The sequence below is a fragment of the Myiozetetes cayanensis genome, unplaced genomic scaffold, assembly GCF_022539395.1.
Source record: "Myiozetetes cayanensis isolate MyiCay16 unplaced genomic scaffold, myiCay2020 scf271, whole genome shotgun sequence".
In the NCBI taxonomy this organism is placed as follows: Eukaryota; Metazoa; Chordata; class Aves; order Passeriformes; family Tyrannidae; genus Myiozetetes; species Myiozetetes cayanensis.
The window spans coordinates 23,197-46,642 of NW_026087490.1; the positions used below are offsets into that span (position 1 = coordinate 23,197).

General features: G+C 64.6%; 1 protein-coding gene across 1 annotated transcript; it reads left to right on the forward strand.

Moving 5' to 3' along the window:
• The first annotated feature begins 540 nt into the window (after positions 1-540).
• On the forward strand, positions 541-22,724 carry PPP5C (protein phosphatase 5 catalytic subunit). The gene is given in 14 exon segments (XM_050322150.1): positions 541-674; positions 2,592-2,833; positions 6,724-6,871; positions 10,702-10,823; positions 10,913-10,978; positions 11,082-11,180; positions 11,278-11,383; positions 12,721-12,863; positions 16,179-16,191; positions 16,194-16,265; positions 16,346-16,386; positions 19,550-19,728; positions 20,685-20,766; positions 22,650-22,724. Coding segments are annotated over 14 exon segments (1,494 nt in total). The 5' UTR covers positions 541-556; the 3' UTR covers positions 22,713-22,724.
• The last annotated feature ends 722 nt before the right edge of the window (positions 22,725-23,446 follow it).

Genomic DNA, 23,446 nt, shown 5'->3' on the forward strand with positions numbered 1-23,446 from the left:
GGGACAGGAGGGAACATGGGGGGCTTTGGGGACACGAGGGCCTTTGGGGACACGGGGGGGTTTGGGGACACGGTGGTTTTGGGGACTCAGGGGGCTTTAGGGACACGGGGGACTTTGGGGACGTGGTGGGTTTTGGGGACACTGTGGAAGGGGTGATGGGGACAGGAGGGGACCCAGGGACTTTAGGGACACGGGGGCCTTGGGGATGTGGTGGGTTTGGGGGACACGGGGGACTTTGGGGACGTGGTGGGTTTTGGGGACACTGTGGAAGGGGTGATGGGGACAGGAGGGGACACGGGGGGCTTTGGGGACATGGGGGCTTTGGGGATATGGAGGGCTCTAGAGACCCGGTGGGTTTGGGGGACACGAGGGGCTCTGAGGACACGGCGGGATTTGAGGACCCGGTGGGTTTTGGGGTCAAGGTGGATTTTGGGACCCCCGCCCCTTTACTCCCCCCCCCGGTTTTGCGACATCTCCCCCCTTCCCCGGTGAGGCTTTGCGACAGCGGCGCTTGGCGGCGGCAGCCGGCGGGGCGGCGGCGCTTTGCGGCCCGACCATGGCGGAGGAAGAGCGGGCGGGGAGCGGCGGCGGCGCCGGCCCCGGGCGGCCCCCGAGCCCCGCCGAGCTGGAGCGCGCAGAGGCGCTCAAGGCCCGCGCGAACGAGTTCTTCAAAGGTACCGGGGAGCGGCGCCGCCGGGGAGCGGGCCTGGGCCGGGAAACGGGGGCTGCCAGATAGGGAGCCATTGGGGGTAATGGGTGCTGCCAGATAGTGAGCCATGAGGGGCAATGGGGAGAGATGGGGGTGCCAGATAGGGAGCCAGGGAGACCTATGGGGGGCCAGATAGGGAGTTATGGGGGCGGCAGTGGAGGCAATGAGGGCTGCCAGATAGGGGGTAATGGGGGCTGTCAGATAGGGGGATAATGGGGGCAATGGGGTCTGTCAGATAGGGGGTAACGGGGGCAATGGGGGCTGTCAGAGAGGGGATAATGGGGGCAATGGGGGCTGTCAGATAGAGGGCAATGGGGCTGCCAGAGAGGGGGTAATGGGGCAATGGGGGCTGTCAGATAGGGGTAATGGGGGCAATGGGGGCTGCCAGAGAGGGTGGTAATGGGGGCAATGGGGGCTGCCAGAGAGGGGATAATGGGGGCAATGGGGCTGCCAGAGAGGGGTAATGGGGGCAATGGGGCTGCCAGATAGGGGGGTAATGGGGCTGTCAGGAGGGGATAATGGAGGCAATGGGGGCTGCCAGATAGGGGGATAATGGGGGCAGTGGGGGCTGCCAGAGAGGGGGATAATGGGGGCAATGGGGGCTGTCAGATAGGGAGGATAATGGAGGCAATGGGGCTGTCAGATAGGGGGTAATGGGGCAATGGGGGCTGCCAGAGAGGGAGATAATGGGGGCAATGGGGGCTGCCAGAGAGGGGGTAATGGGGCAATGGGGGCGCAGATAGGGGGTAATGGGGGCTGTCAGGGGGATAATGAGGCAATGGGGCTGCCAGATAGGGGGATAATGGGGGCAGTGGGGCTGCCAGAGAGGGGGATAATGGGGGCAATGGGGGCTGTCAGATAGGGAGGTAATGGGGGCAATGGGGGCTGTCAGATAGGGGGGTAATGGGGGCAATGGGGGCTGCCAGAGAGGGGATGATGGAGGCAGTGGGACTGCAGAGGACTCCTCAACCGGGTGTCCTGACACCCTGTGGGTGCTATCAGAGAAAACCTATGAGGGAAAACCCCTCTAACTGGGAGTCCTGCCCCCTGTGGTGTTCCCAGGCAAGGCCTATGAGGGAAACCCCCCTAACTGGGGTCTCCTATGGCCCTATGGGCCCTGCCAGAGAAAAGCTCGTGAGGGAGAGACTCCCTAACTGGGGTCTCCTACACCCTCGTGGGTGCTCCCAGAGAAAACCTGTGAGAGAAACCCCCCCTAACCGGGGTCTCCCTATACCCCCATGGGCATTCCCAGAGAAAACCTATGAGGGAAACCCCCCTAACCGGGGTCTCCTACCCCATTGTGGAGCCTCCCAGAGAAAACCTATGAGGGAAACCCCCCCTAACTGGGGGTCCTGCCCCCCATGGTGTTCCCAGGCAAGCGAAACCCCCCTAACTGGGGTCTCCTATGGCCCTGTGGGCACTGCCAGAGAAAACCTGTGAGGGAAACCCCCCCTAACTGGGGTCTCCTACACCCCTCATGGGTGCTCCCAGAGAAAACCTATGAGGGAAACCCCCTAACTGGGGGTCTCTACCCCACTGTGGTGCCTCCCAGAGAAAGACCTGTGAGGAAACCTCCCTAACTGGGGTCTCCTACACCCTCATGGGTGCTCCCAGAGAAAACCTGTGAGGGAAACACTCCTAACTGGGGTCTCCTGCCCCCATGGTGCCTCCCAGAGAAAACCTGTGAGGCAAATCCCCCCTAACTGGGGTCTCCTACACCCTCATGGGTGCTCCCAGAGAAAACCTGTGAGGGAAACCCCCCCTAACTTGGGGTCTCTACACCCCATGGTGCTCCCCAGAGAAAACCTATGAGGGAAACCACCCCCAAACCTCCCCCCCAACCACCTCTCCTGCCCCCCCTTCCCCCCGGGGCTCCCCCCAGGGAAGGACTACGAGAACGCGGTGAAGTTCTACAGCAGCGCCATCGAGCTGAACCCCGGCAACGCCATCTACTACGGCAACCGCAGCCTGGCCTACCTGCGCACCGAGTGCTACGGCTACGCCCTGGCCGACGCCACGCGCGCCGTGCAGCTCGACGCCAAGTACGTCAAGGGCTACTACCGGCGCGCCGCCAGCAACATGGCCCTGGGCAAGTTCAAGGCCGCCCTGCGCGACTACGAGACGGTGAGAGAGGCGCGGGGGGGTTGTGAGGGGCGTCCTGGCGGCGCCTGGGGGTGTCCTGGTGACCCCGGAGGGTGTACCTGTCACCTGAGGGGTGTCCCCATCTCCTGAGGGGTGTCCCCATCTCCTGAGGGGTGTCTTCATCTCCTGAGGGTGTCCCTGTCACCTGAGGGGTGTCCCCATCTCCTGAGGGGTGTCCCCATCTCCTGAGGGGTGTCTTCATCTCCTGAGGGTGTCCCCTGTACCTGAGGGAATCCCCATCTCTGAGGTGTCCTGGCGGCGCCTGGGGGTGTCCTGGTGACCCCGGAGGGTGTACCTGTCACCTGAGGGGTGTGACCGTGCCCTGAGGGTGTGACAGTTCCCTGAGGGCTGTGACATTTCCCTGAGGGGTGTGACTGTGCCCTGAGGGGTGTGACTGTGCCCTGAGGGCTGTGACATTTCCCTGAGGGGTGTATGACTGTGCCCTGAGGGGTGTGACTGTGCCCTGAGGGTTGTCCCCATCTCCTGAGGGGTGTCCCCATCTCCTGAGGGGTGTCTTCATCTCCTGAGGGGTGTCCTGGCGGCGCCTGGGGGTGTCCTTGTGACCCCTGAGGGTGTCCCTGTCACCTGAGGGGTGTGACTGTCTCATGAGGGGTGTGGCACTCCCAGAGAAAACTGTGAGGGAAACTCTCCCTAACTGGGGTCTCCTACATCCCCCATGGGCATTCCCAGAGAAAACCTGTGAGGGAAACACATCCTAACTGGGGTGTCCTGTTGCCATGGTGTTCCCAGGCGAGGCCTATGAGGGAAACCCCCCCTAACTGGGGTCTCCTACCCCATTGTGGGCGCTCCCAGAGAAAATCTGTGAGGGAAACTCCCCCTAACTGGGGGTCCTGCCCCCTGTGGTGTTCCCAGGCGAGGCCTATGAGGGAAATCCCCCCTAACTGGGGTCTCCTATGGCCCCATTGTGGGCACTCCCAGAGAAAACTGTGAGGGAAACACGTCCTAACTGGGGGTCCTGTTGCCATGGTGTCCCCAGGCAAGGTCTGTGAGGAAAACCCCCCTAACTGGGGTCTTCTACACCCCTGTGGGCACTCCCAGAGAAAATCTGTGAGGGAAACCCCCCTAACCAGGGTCTCCTACACCCTCATGGGCACTCCCAGAGAAAACCTGTGAGGGAAACCCCCCTAACCGGGGTCTCCTACCCCATTGTGGAGGCTCCCAGAGAAAACCTATGAGGGAAACCCCCCCTAACTGGTGTCTCCTACCCCCCATGGGCGCTCCCAGAGAAAACCTATGAGGGAAAGCCCCCCTAACTGGGGTCTCTTACACCCTTATGGATGCTCCCAGAGAAAACCTTTGAGGGAAACCCCCCCTACTGGTGTCTCCTACACCCTCATGGGTGCTCCCAGAGAAAACCTATGAGGGAAACCCCCCTAACCGGGGTCTCTCTCTACCCCCATGGGCATTCCCAGAGAAAACCTGTGAGGGAAACCCCCCCTAAATGAGGGTCCTGCCCCCTGTGGTGTTCCCAGGCGAGGCCTATGAGGGAAACCCCCCCTAACTGGGGTCTCCTACCCCATTGTGGAGGCTCACAGAGAAAACCTATGAGGCAAACCCCCCCTAACTGGGGTCTCCTACACCCTTATGGGTGCTCCCAGAGAAAACCTGTGAGGGAAACCCCACCTAACCGGAGTCTCCTACACCCTCATGGGTGCTCCCAGAGAAAACCTATGAGGGAAACCCCACCTAACTTGGGGTCCTACACCCCATGGTGTCCCCAGAGAAAACCTATGAGGAAACCCCCCCCCCAAAACGCCTCCCCCAACCATCTCTCCTGCCCCCCCTTCCCCCCGGGGCTCCCCCCAGGGAAGGACTACGAGAACGCGGTGAAGTTCTACAGCAGCGCCATCGAGCTGAACCCCGGCAACGCCATCTACTACGGCAACCGCAGCCTGGCCTACCTGCGCACCGAGTGCTACGGCTACGCCCTGGCCGACGCCACGCGCGCCGTGCAGCTCGACGCCAAGTACGTCAAGGGCTACTACCGGCGCGCCGCCAGCAACATGGCCCTGGGCAAGTTCAAGGCCGCCCTGCGCGACTACGAGACGGTGAGAGAGGCGCGGGGGGGTTGTGAGGGGCGTCCTGGCGGCGCCTGGGGGTGTCCTTGTGACCCCTGAGGGTGTACCTGTCACCTGAGGGGTGTCCCCATCTCCTGAGGGGTGTCCCCATCTCCTGAGGGGTGTCCCCATCTCCTGAGGGGTGTCCTGGTGGCGCCTGGGGGTGTCCTGGTGACCCCGGAGGATGTACCTGTCACCTGAGGGGTGTCCCCATCTCCTGAGGGGTGTCTTCATCTCCTGAGGGTGTCCCTGTCACCTGAGGGGTGTCCCCATCTCCTGAGGGGTGTCCTGGCGGCGCCTGGGGGTGTCCTGGTGACCCCGGAGGATGTACCTGTCACCTGAGGGTTGTCCCCATCTCCTGAGGGGTGTCTTCATCTCCTGAGGGTGTCCCTGTCACCTGAGGGGTGTCCCCATCTCCTGAGGGGTGTCCTGGCAGCACCTGGGGGTGTCCTTGTGACCCCTGAGGGTGTACCTGTCACCTGAGGGGTGTTGTCATCCCCTGAGGGGTGTGACTGTGCCCTGAGGGGTGTTGTCATCCCCTGAGGGGTGTGACTGTGCCCTGAGGGGTGTGACATGTGCCCTGAGAGGTGTGACATTTCCCTGAGGGCTGTGATTGTGCCCTGAGGGGTGTGACTGTGCCCTGAGGGGTGTGACTGTCTCATGAGGGGTGTGACTGTGCCCTGAGGATGTGTCTGAGTCATGAGGGGTGTCCTCACCTCCTGAGGGTGTCCCTGTCACCTGAGGGGTGTCGTCATCCCCTGAGGGTGTCCCCATCTCCTGAGGGGTGTCCTTATGAGCCCTGAGGGGTGTGACTGTGCCCTGGGGGGTGTGACAGTGCCCTGAGGGGTGTCCTCATCCCCTGAGGAGTGTGACTGTGCCCTGAGGGTGTGTCTGTCTCCTGAGGGGTGTGACTGTGCTCTGAGTGATGTGACAATGCCCTGAGGGTGTGACTGTCTCCTGAGGGATGTGACAGTGCCCTGAGGGGTGTGTCAGTGCCCTGAGGGGTGTGACAGTTCCCTGAGGGGTGTGACATTTCCCTGAGGGGTGTGACTGTGCCCTGAGGGTGTGACTGTCTCATGAGGGGTATGACTGTGCCCTGAGGGTGTGTCTGTCTCCTGAGGGATGTGACAGTTCCCTGAGGGGTGTGACCGTGCCCTGAGGGGTGTGACTGTGCCCTGAGGGGTGTCCTCATCTCCTGAGGGGTGTCCCCATCCCCTGAGTGTGTGTCTGGGTGTCCCCATCACCCCCGGTGGGGTGTCCTCCAGTGTCCCCATCACCCCTGGGTGTGTCCCCTGTCCCCTGAGTGCTGTCCCCATCCCCTGAGTGCTGTCCCCCACCCCCTGAGTGCTGTCCCCATGACCCCTGGGTGTGTCCCCATGACCCCTGGGTGTGTCCCCCACCCCCTGAGTGCTGTCCCCATGACCCCTGGGTGTGTCCCCATCCCCTGAGAGCTGTCCCCACCCCCGAGGGGTGTCCCCATGACCCCTGGGTGTGTCCCCATCCCCTGAGTGCTGTCCCCATCCCCCGAGGGCTGTCCCCATGACCTCTGGGTGTGTCCCCATCCCCTGAGTGCTGTCCCCTGTCCCCTGAGTGCTGTCCCCATGACCCCTGGGTGTGTCCCCTGCCCCCTGAGAGCTGTCCCCATGACCCCTGAGTGCTGTCCCCATGACCCCTGGGTGTGTCCCCATGACCCCTGGGTGTGTCCCCATCCCCTGAGTGCTGTCCCCATGCACCATGGGTGTGTCCCCTGCCCCCTGAGTGCTGTCCCCACCCCTGAGGGCTGTCCCCCCACAGGTGGTGAAGGTGAGGCCCAACGACAAGGACGCCAAGCTCAAGTACCAGGAGTGCCACCGCATCGTCAAGCAGAAGGCCTTCGAGAGGGCCATCGCCAGCGACGAGACCAAGCGCTCCGTGGTCGACTCCCTGGACATCGAGAGCATGAGTTGAGACCCCTCCCCACACCCACCCGCTGGCCTGGGGGGGCTGGGGGGGCTCCTGGGCACGGGGGTTGGGGTTTGGGGGGTGTCTTGGGGGTCTGAGAGGATCCCCCTGGGGAGGGGGGTGAGGGCTGGGAGAGCCTTGAGGGGGCTGGGAGGGTCCCTCTGGGGAGGGGGGTGAGGGCTGGGAGAGACTTGAGGGTCCTCTTGGAGGTCTTGGGGGGTCGTTCTGGGGGTCTCGGGGCTCTGGGAGAGTCCCCTTGGGGAAGGGTGTGAGGGTTGTGAGAGCCTGAAGGGTCCTCCTGGGGGTCTTGGGGGTCTGGGAGGGTCCCCTTGGGGAAGGGGGTGAGGGTTGTGAGAGCCTTCAGGGGACTGGGAGGGTCCTCATGGGTGTTTTGGGGGTCCAGGAGGATCTTCCTGGGGGTCTTGGGGGTCTGGGAGAGGCCTCCTGGGGGTCTTAGGGGTTTGGGAGGGTCCTCCTGGGGGTCTTGGGGGTCTGGGAGGGTCCCCTTGGGGAAGGGGGTGAGGGTTGTGAGAGCCTTCAGGGAACTGGGAGGGTCCTCATGGGTGTTTTGGGGGTCCAGGAGGATCTTCCTGGGGGTCTTGGGGGTTTGGGAGGGTCCTCTTGGGGAGGGGGTGAGGGCTGTGAGAGCCTGAAGGGACATCTTGGGGATCTGGGAGGATCTTCCTGGGGGTCTTGGGGGTCTGGGAGAGGCCTCCTGGGGGTCTTAGGGGTTTGGGAGGGTCCTCCTGGGGGTCTTGGGGTCTGGGAGGGTCCCCTTGGGGAGGGGGTTGAGGGCTGTGAGACCCTTGAGGGGGCTCAGGAGGGTCGTCCTGGGTGTTCTGGGGGTCTAGGAGGGTTTTCCTTGGGGTCTTGGGGGTCTGGGAGGGTCTCAGTAGCCTTGGGGAGCTGTGGGTGTCCGGGGGGGCCCTGGTGGTCCTGGGGGTGCTGTGGGTGGCTCTGGGTGGATCATGACAGCCCTGGGGTGGCTGTGGTGGCCCTGGGGGGCTGTGGTGGCTCTGGGGTGGCTGTGACAGCCCTGGGGGTGCTGTGGTGGCTCTGGGGGTGCTGTGGTGGCTGTGGGGGTTGTGACAGCCCTGGGGTGCTGTGGTGGTCCTGGGGGTGCTGTGGTGGCTCTGGGGATCATGACAGCCCTGGGGTGGCTGTGGTGGTCCTGGGGTGCTGTGGTGGCTCTGTGGGTGCTGTGGTGGCTCTGGGGTGCTGTGGTGGCTGTGGGGATCATGACAGCCCTGGGGTGCTGTGGTGGTCCTGGGGGTGCTGTGGTGCTGTGGGGATCATGACAGCCCTGGGGTGGCTGTGGTGGTCCTGGGGGTGCTGTGTGGCTCTGGGGTGGTTGTGACAGCCCTGGGGGCTGTGGTGGCTGGGGGCTGGTGGCCCTGGGGGTGGCTGTGGTGGTCCTGGGGTGCTGTGGTGGCTGTGGGGATCATGACAGCCCTGGGGTGGTGCTGGGGTGCTGGTGGCTGTGGGGTTTGCGACAGCCCTGGGGTGCTGGGTGGTCCTGGGGGCTGGGTGGCTGTGGGGTTTATGACAGCCCTGGGGTGGCTGTGGTGGTCCTGGGGGTGCTGTGGTGGCTGTGGGTGGTTATGACAGCCCTGGGGGTGCTGTGGTGGTCCTGGGGGTGCTGTGTGGCTGTGGGTGGCTGTGACAGCCCTGGGGGTGCTGTGGTGGCTGTGGGGGATGTGACAGCCCTGGGGTGGCTGTGGTGGCCCTGGGGTGCTGTGTGGCTGTAAGCCCTGGGGGGCTGTGGTGGCTGTGGGGGGTTTATGACAGCCCTGGGGTGGCTGTGGTGGTCCTGGGGGTGCTGTGGTGGCTCTGGGGGGATCATGACAGCCCTGGGGTGGCTGTGGGGGTCCTGGGGGTGCTGTGGTGGCTCTGGGGTGGTTGTGACAGCCCTGGGGGTACTGTGGTGGTCCTGGGGGTGCTGTGGTGGCTGTGGGGTTCAGACAGCCCTGGGGTGGCTGTGGTGGTCCTGGGGTGCTGTGGTGGCTGTGGGGGGTTTATGACAGCCCTGGGGTGGCTGTGGTGGTCCTGGGGGTGCTGTGGTGGTCCTGGGGGTGCTGTGGTGGCTGTGGGGGATCATGACAGCCCTGGGGTGCTGTGGTGGTCCTAGGGTGTGGTGGCTGTGGGGGTTATGACAGCCAGGCCCTGGGGTGGCTGTGGTGGCCCTGGGTGCCAGGTGGCTCTGGGGTGGCTGTGACAGCCCTGGGGTGGCTGTGTGGCCCTGGGGGTGCTGGCGGCCCTGGGGTGCTGTGTGGCTGTGGGGGGTTTGGTGACAGCCCTGGGGTGCTGTGGTGGCCCTGGGGTGCTGTGGTGGCCTGGGGGTCTATGACAGCCCTGGGGTGGTGGCTGTGGTTGGTGGCCTGGGGTGCTGTGGTGGCCTGGGGTGCTGGTGGCTGTGGTGGGTCTGACAGCCCTGGGAGGTGCTGGGGTGGCCTGGGGGTGCCGTGGTGGCTGTGGGGATCACTGACAGCCCTGGGGTGCTGGTGGTCCTGGGGGTGCTGTGTGGCTGTGGGTGGCTATGACAGCCCTGGGGGTGCTGTGGTGGTCCTGGGGGTGCTGTGGTGGCTGTGGGTGGCTGTGACAGCCCTGGGGTGGCTGTGGGGGTCCTGTGGGTGCTGTGGTGGCTGTGGGGGGGTTATGACAGCCCTGGGGTGGCTGTGGTGGTCCTGGGGGTGGCTGTGGTGGCTGTGGGGGGGTTATGACAGCCCTTGGGGGTGCTGTGGTGGTCCTGGGGTGCTGTGGTGGCTGTGGGGGGGTTATGGCAGCCCTGGGGCTGTGACAGCCCTGGGGGGCTATGGCAGCCCTGGGGGCTTGGTGGCTCTGGGATCATGACAGCCCTGGGGTGGCTGTGGTGGTCCTGGGGGGCTGTGGTGGCTGTGGGGTGCGACAGCCCTGGGGGTGCTGTGGTGGCCCTGGGGGGCTGTGGTGGCTCTGGGGGGATCATGGCAGCCCTGGGGTGGCTGTGGTGGTCCTGGGGTGCTGTGGTGGCTGTGGGGGGTTTATGACACCCCTGGGGGTGCTGTGGTGGTCCTGGGGGTGCTGTGGTGGCTGTGGGGGGATCATGACAGCCCTGGGGGTGCTGTGGTGGTCCTGGGGGTGCTGTGGTGGCTGTGGGGGGATCATGACAGCCCTGGGGTGCTGTGGTGGTCCTGGGGGTGCTAGGTGGCTGTGGGGACTTATGACAGCCCCTGGGGTGCTGTGGTGGTCCTGGGGGTGCTGTGGTGGCTGTGGGGGGGGTTATGACAGCCCTGGGGGTGCTGTGGTGGTCCTGGGGTGCTGTGGTGGCTGTGGGGGGATCATGACAGCCCTGGGGTGGCTGTGGTGGTCCTGGGGGTGCTGTGGTGGCTGTGGGGTGGGTTATGACAGCCCTTGGGGGTGCTGTGGTGGTCCTGGGGTGCTGTGGTGGCTGTGGGGTGGGTTATGACAGCTCTGGGGTGCTGTGGCTGTGGGGCTTATGACAGCCCTAGGGGGCCATGGTGGCCCTGGGGTGCTGTGGTGGCTGTGGGGCTTATGACAGCCCTGGTGGTGGCTGTGGTGGTCCTGGGGTGCTGTGGTGGCTGTGGGGGGGTTATGACAGCCCTGGGGGAGCTGTGGGGGGCCCTGGGGGTGCTGTGGTGGCTCTGGGGGTGCTGTGGTGGCCCTGGGGGTGCTGTGTGGCTGTGGGGGGGTTATGACAGCCCTGGGGGTGCTGTGTGGCTCTGGGATGGCTGTGACAGCCCTGGGGGGCTGTGACAGCCCTGGGGGGGTTATGACAGCCCTGGGGGGCCAGGTCCCCGCTGTCCCCCCGTGCCACCGTCCCCGCTGTGCCCGCAGCCATCGAGGACGAGTACAGTGGCCCCAAGCTGGAGGACGGGAAGGTCACCTTGGCCTTCATGAAGGAGCTCATGCAGTGGTACAAGGACCAGAAGAAACTCCACAGGAAATGTGCCTACCAGGTACCCCCAACTCTCTCCCCCGCCCCCCCGAGCCCCTCCCACCGCCCCCACCCCGTCCCCAAGTGTCCCCAAGTGTCCCCGCCCCACAGATCCTGGTGCAGGTGAAGGAGGTGCTGGCCAAGCTCCCCACCTTGGTGGAGACAACGTTGAAGGAGGTGGGTTCCCCTCTCTCTCTCTTGCAGGGGGTTTTGGGGGGGTGTCACCCGTGTCCCCCCCCACTCTGGTGCCACTCTCCCCCCCCGGTTTGTCCCCTGGCAGACGGAGAAGGTGACGGTGTGCGGTGACACCCACGGGCAGTTCTACGACCTGCTCAACATCTTCGAGCTCAACGGGCTGCCCTCCGAGACCAACCCTTACGTATCCACGGGGGCCAGGGGGGTGTCCCCGGGGCAGGGGAGGGGCACAGGGGGGAGGGACACCCCGGGGGGAGCCGCTTTTCCTGAGCTGCCGCCAGATTTTCAACGGGGACTTCGTGGACCGCGGCTCCTTCTCGGTCGAGGTCATCCTGACGCTCTTCGGCTTCAAGCTGCTCTACCCCGACCACTTCCACCTGCTCCGGGGTAACTGGGGGCACGGGGGACAAGGGCCCTGGCCCAGATGGGGGTCACATCACACCCCTGGGTCCCCTGTACTCGTTTGGGGGGTCACGTCACACTCCTGGGTCCCCTGTCCTGAACTAGGGGGTCACATCACACCCCTGAGTCCCCTGTACTCATTTGGGGGGTCACATCCCACCCCTGGGTCCCCTGTACTCATTTGGGGGGTCACATTCCATCCCCGTGTCCCCTGTCCCCAAGTGGGGGGTCACATCCCACCCCTGTGTCCCCTGTACTCGTTTGGGGGGTCACATCCCACCCCTGGGTCCCCTGTCCCCAGTTGGGGGGTCACATCACACCCCTGGGTCCCCTGTCCTGAACTAGGGGGTCACATCACACCCCTGGGTCCCCTGTACTCATTTGGGGGTCACATTCCATCCCCGTGTCCCCTGTCCTGAACTGGGGGGTCACATTCCATCCCCGTGTCCCCTGTCCCCAAGTGGGGGGTCACATCACACCCCTGGGTCCCCTGTACTCATTTGGGGGGTCACATCCCACCCCTGGGTCCCCTGTCCCCAACTAGGGGGTCACATCACACCCCTGAATCCCCTGTCCTGATTTGGGGGGTCACATCCCACCCCTGGATCCCCTGTCCCCAGCTGGGGGGTCACATCACACCCCTGGGTCCCCTGTCCTCATTTGGGGGGTCACATTCCATCCCTGGGTCCCCTGTCCTGAACTAGGGGGTCACATCCCACCCCTGGGTCCCCTGTACTCATTTGGGGGTCTTGTCACATCCCTGTGTCCCCTGTCCCCAGTTGGGGGGTCTTGTCACACCCCTGAGTCCCCTGTCCCCAACTGGGGGGGTCTTGTCACACCCCTGTGTCCCCTGTCCTGCTCACAGTGCCACACTCCCTGGTGGCAGTGCCACCTGCCCTGTCCCTTGTCCTCCACCCTGGGTCTCCTTCTCTGTCCCTTGACCCCTCGGGAGTCTCCTGATGGGGACACTCTGGGGGCCGTGACCCCATGTCCTGGCAGTGTCCCCAGGCCCTGGCAGTCTCCCCACACCCTGACAGTGTCCCCATACCCTGACAGTGTCCCCACACCCTGGCAGTGTCCCCACACCCTGACAGTGTCCCCACACCCTGACAGTCTCCCCACACCCTGACAGTGTCCCCACACCCTGGCAGTGTCCCCGTGCCCTGGCAGTGTCCCCACACCCTGGCAGTGTCCCCACACCCTGTCAGTGTCCCCACACCCTGACAGTGTCCCCACACCCTGACAGTCTCCCCATGCCCTGACAGTGTCCCCACACCCTGGCAGTCTCCCCACACCCTGGCAGTGTCCCCGTGTGCCCGCAGGGAACCACGAGACGGACAACATGAACCAGATCTACGGCTTCGAGGGGGAGGTGAAGGCCAAGTACACGGCGCAGATGTTCGCCCTGTTCAGCGAGGTCTTCGAGTGGCTGCCCCTGGCCCAGTGCATCAACGGCAAAGTGCTGGTGAGGGCACCACGGGGGGGCCACGGGCACGGGGATGGCAGAGCCCACACAACACCATGGCCACGGGGATGGCAGAGCTCCCACAGCACCACGGCCATGGGGATGGCAGAGCCCACAGCACCACGGCCATGGGGATGGCAGAGCCCACAGCACCATGGCCATGGGGATGGTAGTGCCCCCATGGTACCATGGCCCTGGGGATGGCAGAGCCCACAACACCATGGCCATGGGGATGGCAGAGCCCACAACACCATGGCCATGGGGATGGCAGAGCCCACAACACCACGGGGATGGCAGAGCTCCCACGGCACCATGGCCCTGGGGATGGCAGAGCTCCCACAACACCATGGCCATGGGGATGGCAGAGCCCACAGCACCATGGCCATGGGGATGGCAGAGCTCCCACAGCACCATGGCCATGGGGATGGCAGAGCCCACAGCACCACGGCCATGGGGATGGCAGAGCCCACAGCACCATGGCCATGGGGATGGCAGAGCCCCCACGGCACCATGGCCATGGGGATGGCAGAGCCCACAGCACCACGGCCATGGTGATGGCAGAGCCCACAACACCATGGCCATGGGGATGGCAGAGCCCCCACAACACCATGGCCATGGGGATGGCAGAGCCCACAGCACCATGGCCATGGGGATGGCAGAGCTCCCACAGCACCATGGCCATGGGGATGGCAGAGCCCACAGCACCATGGCCATGGGGATGGCAGAGCCCACAACACCATGGCCCTGGGGATGGCAGAGCCCACAGCACCATGGCCATGGGGATGGCAGAGCCCACAGCAACATGGCCATGGGGATGGCAGTGCCCCCACAGCACCACGGCCATGGGGATGGCAGAGCTCCCACAGCACCATGGCCATGGGGATAGCAGTGCCCACACAACACCATGGCCATGGGGATGGCAGAGCCCCCACAACACCATGGCCATGGGGATGGCAGAGCCCACAGCACCATGGCCATGGGGATGGCAGAGCTCCCACAGCACCATGGCCATGGGGATGGCAGAGCCCACAACACCATGGCCATGGGGATGGCAGAGCCCACAGCACCACGGGCACGGGGATGGCAGAGCCCCCACAGCACCACGGCCATGGGGATGGCAGAGCCCACAGCACCACGGCCATGGGGATGGCAGAGCCCCCATGGTACCATGGCCACGGGGATGGCAGAGCCCACAGCACCATGGCCATGGGGATGGCAGAGCCCACAACACCATGGCCATGGGGATGGCAGAGCCCACAGCACCACGGCCATGGGGATGGCAGAGCCCCCACAACACCACGGCCATGGGGATAGCAGTGCCCACAGCACCATGGCCATGGGGATGGCAGAGCCACCACAGCACCATGGCCATGGGGATGGCAGAGCCCCCACAGCACCACGGCCATGGGGATGGCAGAGCCCACAACACCACGGCCCTGGGGATGGCAGAGCCCACAATACCATGGCCATGGGGATGGCAGAGCCCCCACAGCACCATGGCCATGGGGATGGCAGAGCCCACAACACCATGGCCCTGGGGATGGCAGAGCCCCCACAACACCATGGCCCTGGGGATGGCAGAGCCCACAACACCACGGCCATGGGGATGGCAGAGCCCACAACACCATGGCCCTGGGGATGGCAGAGCCCCCACAGGACCACGGGCACGGGGATGGCAGAGCCCACACAACACCATGGCCATGGGGATGGCAGAGCCCACAGCACCATGGCCATGGGGATGGCAGAGCTCCCACAGCACCATGGCCATGGGGATGGCAGAGCCCCCACAGCACCATGGCCATGGGGATGGCAGAGCCCCACAACACCACAGCCATGGGGATGGCAGAGCCCACAACACCATGGCCCTGGGGATGGCAGAGCCCCCACAGGACCACGGGCACGGGGATGGCAGAGCCCACACAACACCATGGCCATGGGGATGGCAGAGCCCACAGCACCATGGCCATGGGGATGGCAGAGCCCACAGCACCATGGCCATGGGGATGGCAGAGCCCACAACACCATGGCCATGGGGATGGCAGAGCCCACAGCACCATGGCCATGGGGATGGCAGAGCCCACACAACACCATGGCCCTGGGGATGGCAGAGCCCCCACAACACCACGGCCATGGGGATGGCAGAGCCCACAACACCACGGCCATGGGGATGGCAGAGCCCACAGCACCATGGCCCTGGGGATGGCAGAGCCCACAGCACCACGGCCATGGGGATGGCAGAGCCCACAACACCACGGCCATGGGGATGGCAGAGCCCACGGAACCCCACAGCTCATTATCTGCAGTGCCTAAGGGATCCCATGACTCTGGGGCTGGCAGTGCCCCCACGGGACCCCACAGCTCTGGGCCTGGCAGAGCCCATGGGACCCCACAGCTCATTATCTGCAGTGCCTAAGGGACCCCACGGCTCCGGGGCTGGCAGTGCCCCCACGGGACCCCACAGCTCTGGGCCTGGCAGTGCTCCCACAGGACCCCACAGCTCCAGGGTGGCAGTGCCCACGGGGACCCTATGGCTCGTTATCTGGCAGTGCTTATTGCTCCTTATGGCTCATTATCTGGCAGTGCCCATTGATCCTCCTGGCTCCCTATCTGGCAGTGCCCATCAATCCTCGTGGCTCCCTATCTGGCAGTGCCCATCAATCCTCGTGGCTCCATATCTGGCAATGCCCATTGATCCCTGTGGCTCCATATCTGGCAATGCCCATTGATCCTCATAGCTCTCTATCTGGCAGTGCCACTCAGGGTCTGTCCCCACTGTCCCTGGGGGGGATTTGGGGTGCTCCCTGTCACAGTTTTGGGGAGGAAGTGTCCCTGCCCTCCCCCAGGGCTCAGGGGGTCCCTCCTCACCCCCCCACCCCCAGCATTAGGATTGGGGGGGTTGTCCCTCCCATCCTCACTGTCCCCCTGTGTCCTCCCCATTCCCCAATGTGCCCCTGTCCCCCCTGTGCCCCCCTGTCCCTCCTCTATCTCCCCATGTCCCCCCCGTCCCCACCATCCCTCCATGTCCCCACCACGTCCCCTGTCCCCTCATCTCCCCATGTCCTCCTGTCCCCCCATGTCCCCCTGTTCCCCTGTCCCTCCCTGTCCCCCATGTCCCCATGTCCCTCCTGTCCCTCCTCCATCCCCCATGTCCCCCCTGTCCCCACCATCCCTCCATGTCCCTACCATGTCCCCCTGTCCCCTCATCTCCCCATGTCCTCCTGTCCCCCTGCATGTCCCCCCATGTCCCCCCTGTCCCTCCTGTCCCCCCATGTCCCCCTGTCCCTCCTGTTCCCCCCTGTCCCCCCCTGTCCCCAGATCATGCACGGGGGCTCTTCAGCGAGGACGGCGTCACCCTCGACGACATCCGCAAGATCGAGCGGAACCGGCAGCCCCCGGACTCAGGTGGGACAGGGACCCCCCCCGGGGGTGTCCCCTGCGTGTCCCCACCCCGAGGGGCCCAGCTGTGACATCTCCTCCCACAGGTCCCATGTGTGACCTGCTCTGGTCGGACCCCCAGCCCCAGGTGAGCTGCACCCCCGCGCTGGGGACACCCCTCGGGGTCTTGGGGACACCCTCTGTGTCTTGGGGACATCCCTCCTGGTCCTGGGGACACCCCTCGGGGTCCTGGGGACACCCCTCGGGGTCCTGGGGATACCCTCTGTGTCCTGGGGACACCCTCTGTGTCCTTGTGCCACCTCTCTGTGTCCCTGGGACACCCCTCGGGGTCCTGGGGACACCTCTGTGTCTGGGGACACCCTCTGTGTCCTGGGACACCCTCGGGGTCCTGGGGACACCCCTCGGGGTCCTGGGGACACCCCCTGTGTCTTGGGGACACCCCTCGGGGTCCTGGGGACACCCCTCGGGGTCCTGGGGACACCCCTCGGGGTTCTGGGGACACCCTCTGTGTTCTGGGGACACCCGTCCTGGTCCTGGGGACACCCTCTGTGTCCTTGTGCCACCCCTCTGTGTCCCTGGGACACCCCTCAGGGTCCTGGGGACATCCCTCAGGGTCCTGGGGACATCCCTCTGTGTCCTTGTGCCACCCCTCTGTGTCCCTGGGACACCCCTCGGGGTCCTGGGGATACCCTCTGTGTTCTGGGGACACCCCTCGGGGTCCTGGGGACACCCTCTGTGTCCTTGTGCCACCTCTCTGTGTCTTGGGGACACCCCTCAGGGTCCTGGGGACACCCTCTGTGTCCCTGGGACATCCCTCCTGGTCCTGGGGACATCCCTCAGGGTCCTGGGGATACCCTCTGTGTTCTGGGGACACCCCTTGGGGTCCTGGGGATACCCTCTGTGTCCTTGTGCCACCCCTCTGTGTCCCTGGGACACCCCTCCTGGTCCTGGGGACACCCCCTGGGGTCCTGGGGACACCCCTCTGTGTTCTGGGGACACCCCTCTGTGTCCTGGGGACATCCCTCAGAGTCCTGGGGACACCCTCTGTGTCCTTGTGCCACCTCTCTGTGTCTTGGGGACACCCCTCGGGGTCCTGGGGACACCCCTCAGGGTCCTGGGAATACCCTCTGTGTCCTGGGGTCCTGGGGACACCCCTCTGTGTCCTTGTGCCACCTCTCTGTGTTCTGGGGACACCCTCTGTGTCCCTGTGGCACCCCTCTGTGTCCTTGTGCCACCCCTCTGTGTCCTGGGGACACCCTCTGTGTCCCTGTGGCACCCCTCTGTGTCTTGGGGACACCCCTCTGTGTCCTGGGGACACCCCCTGTGTCCTGGGGACACCCCTCTGTGTCCTTGGGACACCCCTCTGTGTCCTTGTGCCACCCCTCTGTGTCCTGGGGACACCCTCTGTGTCCCTGTGGCACCCCTCTGTGTCTTGGGGACACCCCCTGTGTCCTGGGGACACCCCTCAGGGTCCTGGGGACACCCCTCTGTGTCCTTGGGACACCCCTCTGTGTCCCTGGGACACCCCTCTGTGTCCCTGGGGACACCCCCTGTGTCTTGGGGACACCCCTCAGTGTCCTGGGGATACCCTCTGTGTCCTGGGGACACCCCTCTGTGTCCTGGGGTCTTGGGGACACTCCCTGTGTCCAGGTGTCCCTGGTGTCCCACTGACAGTGTCTGTCCCCCGGTGTCCCTGGCATCCCAGTGACACTGTCCGTGCCCTGCTGACCGTGTGTGTCCCCCCATGTCCCCTGTGTCCCCGGTGTTCCTGGCATCCCAGTGACACTGTCTGTGCCCTGCTGACCGTGTGTGTCCCCCCTGTGTCCCCCCTGTCCCCCCGGTGTCCCCAGAACGGGCGCTCGGTGACACTGTCCATGCCCTGCTGACCGTGTGTGTCCCCCCATGTCCCCTGTGTCCCTCCTGTCCCCGGTGTTCCTGGCATCCCAGTGACACTGTCTGTGCCCTGCTGACCATGTGTGTCCCCCATGTTCCCTGTGTCCCCATGTCCCCAGAACAGGCACTCAGTGACAGTGTCCATCCCCTGGTGACACTGTGCCCTGCTGACCGTGTCTGCCCCCCTGTCCCCCTGGTGTCCCCCCTGTCCCCCCGGTGTCCCCAGAATGGGTGCTTGGTGACACTGTCCATCCCCTGGTGACCGTGTCTGTCCCCCATGTCCCCCCTGGTGTCCCCCCGTCCCCAGAACGGGCACTTGGTGACAGTGTCCATCCCCTGCTGACCGTGTCTGTCCCCCTGGTGTCCCCCCCGTCCCCAGAACGGACTACTTGGTGACACTGTCCGTGTCACTGGGTTCCTGGTGGCACTGTCCATCCCCTGGTGACCATGTCTGTCCCCCCTGGTGTCCCCCCCTGTCCCCAGAACGGGCACTTGGTGACAGTGTCCATCCCCTGGTGTCTCTGGGTTCCTGGTGACACTGTCCATCCCCTGGTGACACTGTCCATCCCCTGGTGACCATGTCTGTCCCCCCTGTCCCCCCGGTGTCCCCAGAATGGCTACTTGGTGACAGTGTCCATCCCCTGGTGTCTCTGGGTTCCTGGTGACACCGTCCATCCCCTGGTGTCTCTGGGTTCCTGGTGACACTGTCCATCCCCTGGTGACAGTGTCCATCCCCTGGTGACAGTGTCCATCCCCTGGTGACCGTGTCTGTCCCCCATGTCCCCCCCTGTCCCCAGAACGGGTGCTCAGTGACAGTGTCCATCCCCTGGTGTCTCTGGGTTCCTGCTGACCATGCCTGTCCCCCGTGTCCCCCTGTGTCCCCCCTGTCCTCCCATGTCCCCAGAACAGGCACTTGGTGACAGTGTCCATCCCCTGCTGACCACGTGTGTCCCCCATGTCCCCCCCATGTCCCCCTGTCCTCCCATGTCCCCAGAACGGGCGCTCGGTGACACTGTCCATCCCCTGCTGACCACGTGTGTCCCCCGTGTGTCCCCCATGTCCCCCTGTCCCCCCGGTGTCCCCAGAACGGGCACTCGGTGACAGTGTCCATCCCCTGGTGTCTCTGGGTTCCTGGTGACAGTGTCCATCCCCTGGTGACAGTGTCCATCCCCTGGTGTCTCTGGGTTCCTGATGACAGTGTCCATCCCCTGGTGACCGTGTCTGTCCCCCATGTCCCTGGTGTCCCCCCCCTGTCCCCAGAACAGGCACTCAGTGACAGTGTCCATCCCCTGGTGTCTCTGGGTTCCTGGTGACACTGTCCATGCCCTGGTGACAGTGTCCATCCCCTGGTGACCGTGTCTGTCCCCCATGTCCCTGGTGTCCCCCCCTGTCCCCAGAACGGGCGCTCAGTGAGCAAGCGTGGCGTGAGCTGCCAGTTCGGGCCCGACGTCACCAAGCGCTTCCTGGAGCGGAACCAGCTCGAGCTCATCATCCGCAGCCACGAGGTCAAGGCCGAGGGCTACGAGGTGGCCCACGATGGCCGCTGTGTCACCGTCTTCTCCGCCCCCAACTACTGGTGAGGGACAGGGGGGATGGGGGGGACATGGGGACAGTGGGGATGGGGGGACACGGGGACAGTGGGGATGGGGGAGACATGGGGACAGTGGGGATTGGGGGACACGGGGACAGTGGGGATGGGGGAGACATGGGGACAGTGGGGATGGGGGAGACATGGGGACAGTGGGGATGGGGGGGACATGGGGACAGTGGGGATGGGGGAGACATGGGGACAGTGGGGATGGGGGGGACATGGGGACGGCGCAGCGGCTGCGGAGCCACGGGGTGCTCTGGGTCTGGTGTCACCTGGTGTCCCCTTGGTCTGGTGTCACCTGGTGTCCCCCAAGCCATGGGGTGCTCTGGGTCTGGTGACACCTGAGCCATAGTGTCCCCTGAGCCACAGTGTCTGTCCTCTGAGCCATGGAGTCCTCTGGGTCTGGTGTCACCTGAGCCACGGTGTCCCCTTGGTCTGGTGTCACCTGCTGTCCCCTGAGCCACAGGATGCTCTGGGTCTGGTGACACCTGGTGTCCCCTTGGTCTGGTGTCACCTGGTGTCCCCTAAGCCACGGGGTGCTCTGGGTCTGGTGTCACCTGGTGTCCCCTTGGTCTGGTGTCCCCTGAGCCAGGGGGTGCTCTGGGTCTGGTGTCCCCTGAGTCACAGTGTCCCCTGGGTCTGGTGTCACCTGGTGTCCCCTTGGTCTGGTGTCACCTGCTGTCCCCTGAGCCACGGGGTGCTCTGGGTCTGGTGACACCTGAGCCACAGTGTCCCCTTGGTCTGGTGTCCCCTGGTGTCCCCCTGGTGTCATCTCAGTGTCCCCAAGTGGCCCCAGGTGTCCCCAAGGCTCTGTCCCTGTGCCACCTCTCAGTGTCCTCCAGGTATCCCCCAAGTGTCCCCAAGGCTCAGTGTCCTTGTGCCACCTCTCAGTGTCCCCCAAGTGTCCCCAGGTGTCCCCAAGTGTCCCCTTGTCCCCGCAGTGACCAGATGGGCAACAAGGGCTCGTACATCCACCTGCGCGGCAGCGACCTGCGCCCCGACTTCCACCAGTTCACTGCAGTGGTGAGCAGGGACCCCAAACTGACCTTGGGACCCCAAAACATACCCCTGAGACCCCAAACTGACCCTGGGACCCCAAACTGACCCTGGGACCCCAAACTGACCCTGCGCCCCGACTTCCACCAGTTCACTGCAGTGGTGAGCAGGGACCCCAAATACACCCCCTGGGACCCCCAAATACACCCCCCTGGGACCCCCAAACTGACCCTGGGACCCCAAACTGACCCTGGGACCCCAAACTGACCCTGCGCCCCGACTTCCACCAGTTCACTGCAGTGGTGAGCAGGGACCCCAAAACTGACCTTGGGACCCCAAAACATACCCCTGAGACCCCAAAAAACCCACCCTGGGACCCCCAAACTGACCCTGAGACCCCAAAAAACCCACCCTGGGACCCCCAAACTGACCCTGGGACCCCAAACTGACCCTGGGACCCCAAACTGACCCTGCGCCCCGACTTCCACCAGTTCACTGCAGTGGTGAGCAGGGACCCCCAAACTGACCTTGGGACCCCAAATACACCCTGGGACCCCAAATACACCCCCCTGGGACCCTAAAAAACCCACCCTGGGACCCTAAAACTGACCCTGGGACCCCAAAAACTGACCCTGTGCCCCGACTTCCACCAGTTCACTGCAGTGGTGAGCAGGGACCCCCTGGGACCCCCAAATACACCCCCCTGGGACCCCCAAACTGACCCTGGGACCCCAAAACTCACCCTGGGACCCCAAATACACCCCTGGGACCCCCAAACCCACCCTGGGACCCCAAAATACACCCCTGGGACCCCAAAAATCCCACCCTGGGACCCCAAAACTGACCTTGGAACCCCCGAAAAACTCACCCTGGCACCCCCAAAATTGTCCCTGGTACCCCAAAAATACACTGGGGGTCCCGGGGGGGGCGTGTCTCAGGTTTTGGGGCGGTGCAGAGTCCAATTTGGGGTCCCGGGGGGGGTCTCAGGTTTAGGAGGGCTCAGACTCCTATTGGGGGTCCTGGGGGAATCTCTAGGTTTGGGGGGGTCTCAGGGGGTGTCTCAGGTTTCGGGGCGGTGCAGAGTCCAATTTGGGGTCCCAGTGGGGGTCTCAGGTTTAGGTGAGGGGCTCAGACTCCTATTGGGGGTCCCAGGGGGGGTCTCAGGTTTGGGTGAGGGGCTCAGACTCCTATTGGGGGTCCCGAGGGGGTCTCAGGTTTTGGGAGGGGGTGTCAGAAGGACTATTTGGGGTCTCGGGGAGGGTCTCAGGTTTGAGGGGGGCTCACAGTCCTATTGGGGGTCCCCAGGGAGGGTCTCAGGTTTGGGGGATCTCGGGGGTCTCAGATTTAGGGGAGGACTCAGACTCCTACTGGGGTCCTGACGGGGGTCTCAGGGGGTCTCAGGTTTGGGGGCTCAGACTCTATTGGGGGTCCTGGGGGTCTCAGGTTTGGGGGTCTCAGGTTTGGGGGCTCAGACTCTATTGGGGTCCCAGGGGGTCTCAGGTTTGGGGGTCTCAGGTGTGGGGGCTCAGACTCCAATTGGGGGTCCCTGGGGGCTGTATCTCAGTGGGGAGGGCTCAGACTCCTATTGGGGGTCCTGGGGGTCTCAGGTTTGGGGGGTCTCAGGGGGGTCTCAGGTTTGGGGGGCTCAGACTCCAATTGGGGGTCCCCGGGGCTGATCTCAGTGGGGAGGGCTCAGACTCCTATTGGGGGTCCTGGGGTCTCAGGTTTGGGGGTCTCAGGGGGATATCAGGTGTGGGGAGGGCTCAGACTCCAATTGGGGGTCCCCGGGGGCTGTATCTCAGTGGGGAGTGCTCACCCCACCGCAGCCCCCCGGGTGCCCCTTGCTGTATTTTTGGGGCACGGGGGTCCCTTTCGCCCCCTAACCCCCTAACCCCCCTTTGCCCCCCCAGCCTCACCCCAACGTCAAGCCCATGATGTACGCGAACACCCTCCTGCAGCTGGGCATGATGTGACCTCCGGCCCCCTGCACTTCCAGGGGTTTTAATCTATTGGAAGATTGTATTTATTCCCTCCCCTCCCTTTGACCCCCTCCTCGCCCTCCCCTCCCCCATCCCCTTTCCCAGTTCGCTCCCAGTTTGGGGGAGGAGCCTCGGGGGAGGGGGTTTGGGGGTTTGGGGGTCCTGGGAGGAGGGGGTGGGGGAGGGGTTCTGCTCCCCACCCCTTTCCCCCAAAAACGAGCAATAGGTGCACGGGGAGGGGGAAGGGGAGGGACGGGGGCGTTCCGCCCCTCCCCTCTCCGCTCCTCCTCTCCCTCTCCCCGCGCGCCGTGCGATTTTACCACCTGTAATTAATTAATCACGTTAAATAAAGTTAATTAAAGTCGAACTCAGAGGGATTAAAAGTCAATCGCGGGGGGGGGAGGAGGGGTTGCTGCCATGGTGACGGTTGCCGTGGAAACACGCGGGGTGTTGCCATGGAGACGGGGATGGATGTTGTTGTTGTTGTTGGGGGGGAGGAGGGAACAGCCCTGAGGACCCCCAAAATCAAACCCCAGAGACCCCCAGACCTGCCCTGGGGACCCCAAACCCAGAGACCCCCTAAATTCACCCAAGGGACCCCCAAACCCAGCCCAGGGACCCCAAAAACCCAGCCCAGGGACCCCCCCAAAACCCACCCCAGGGACCCCCAAAATCAAACCCCAGAGATCCCCAAACCTGCCTTGGGGACCCCACACCCAGGGCTCCCC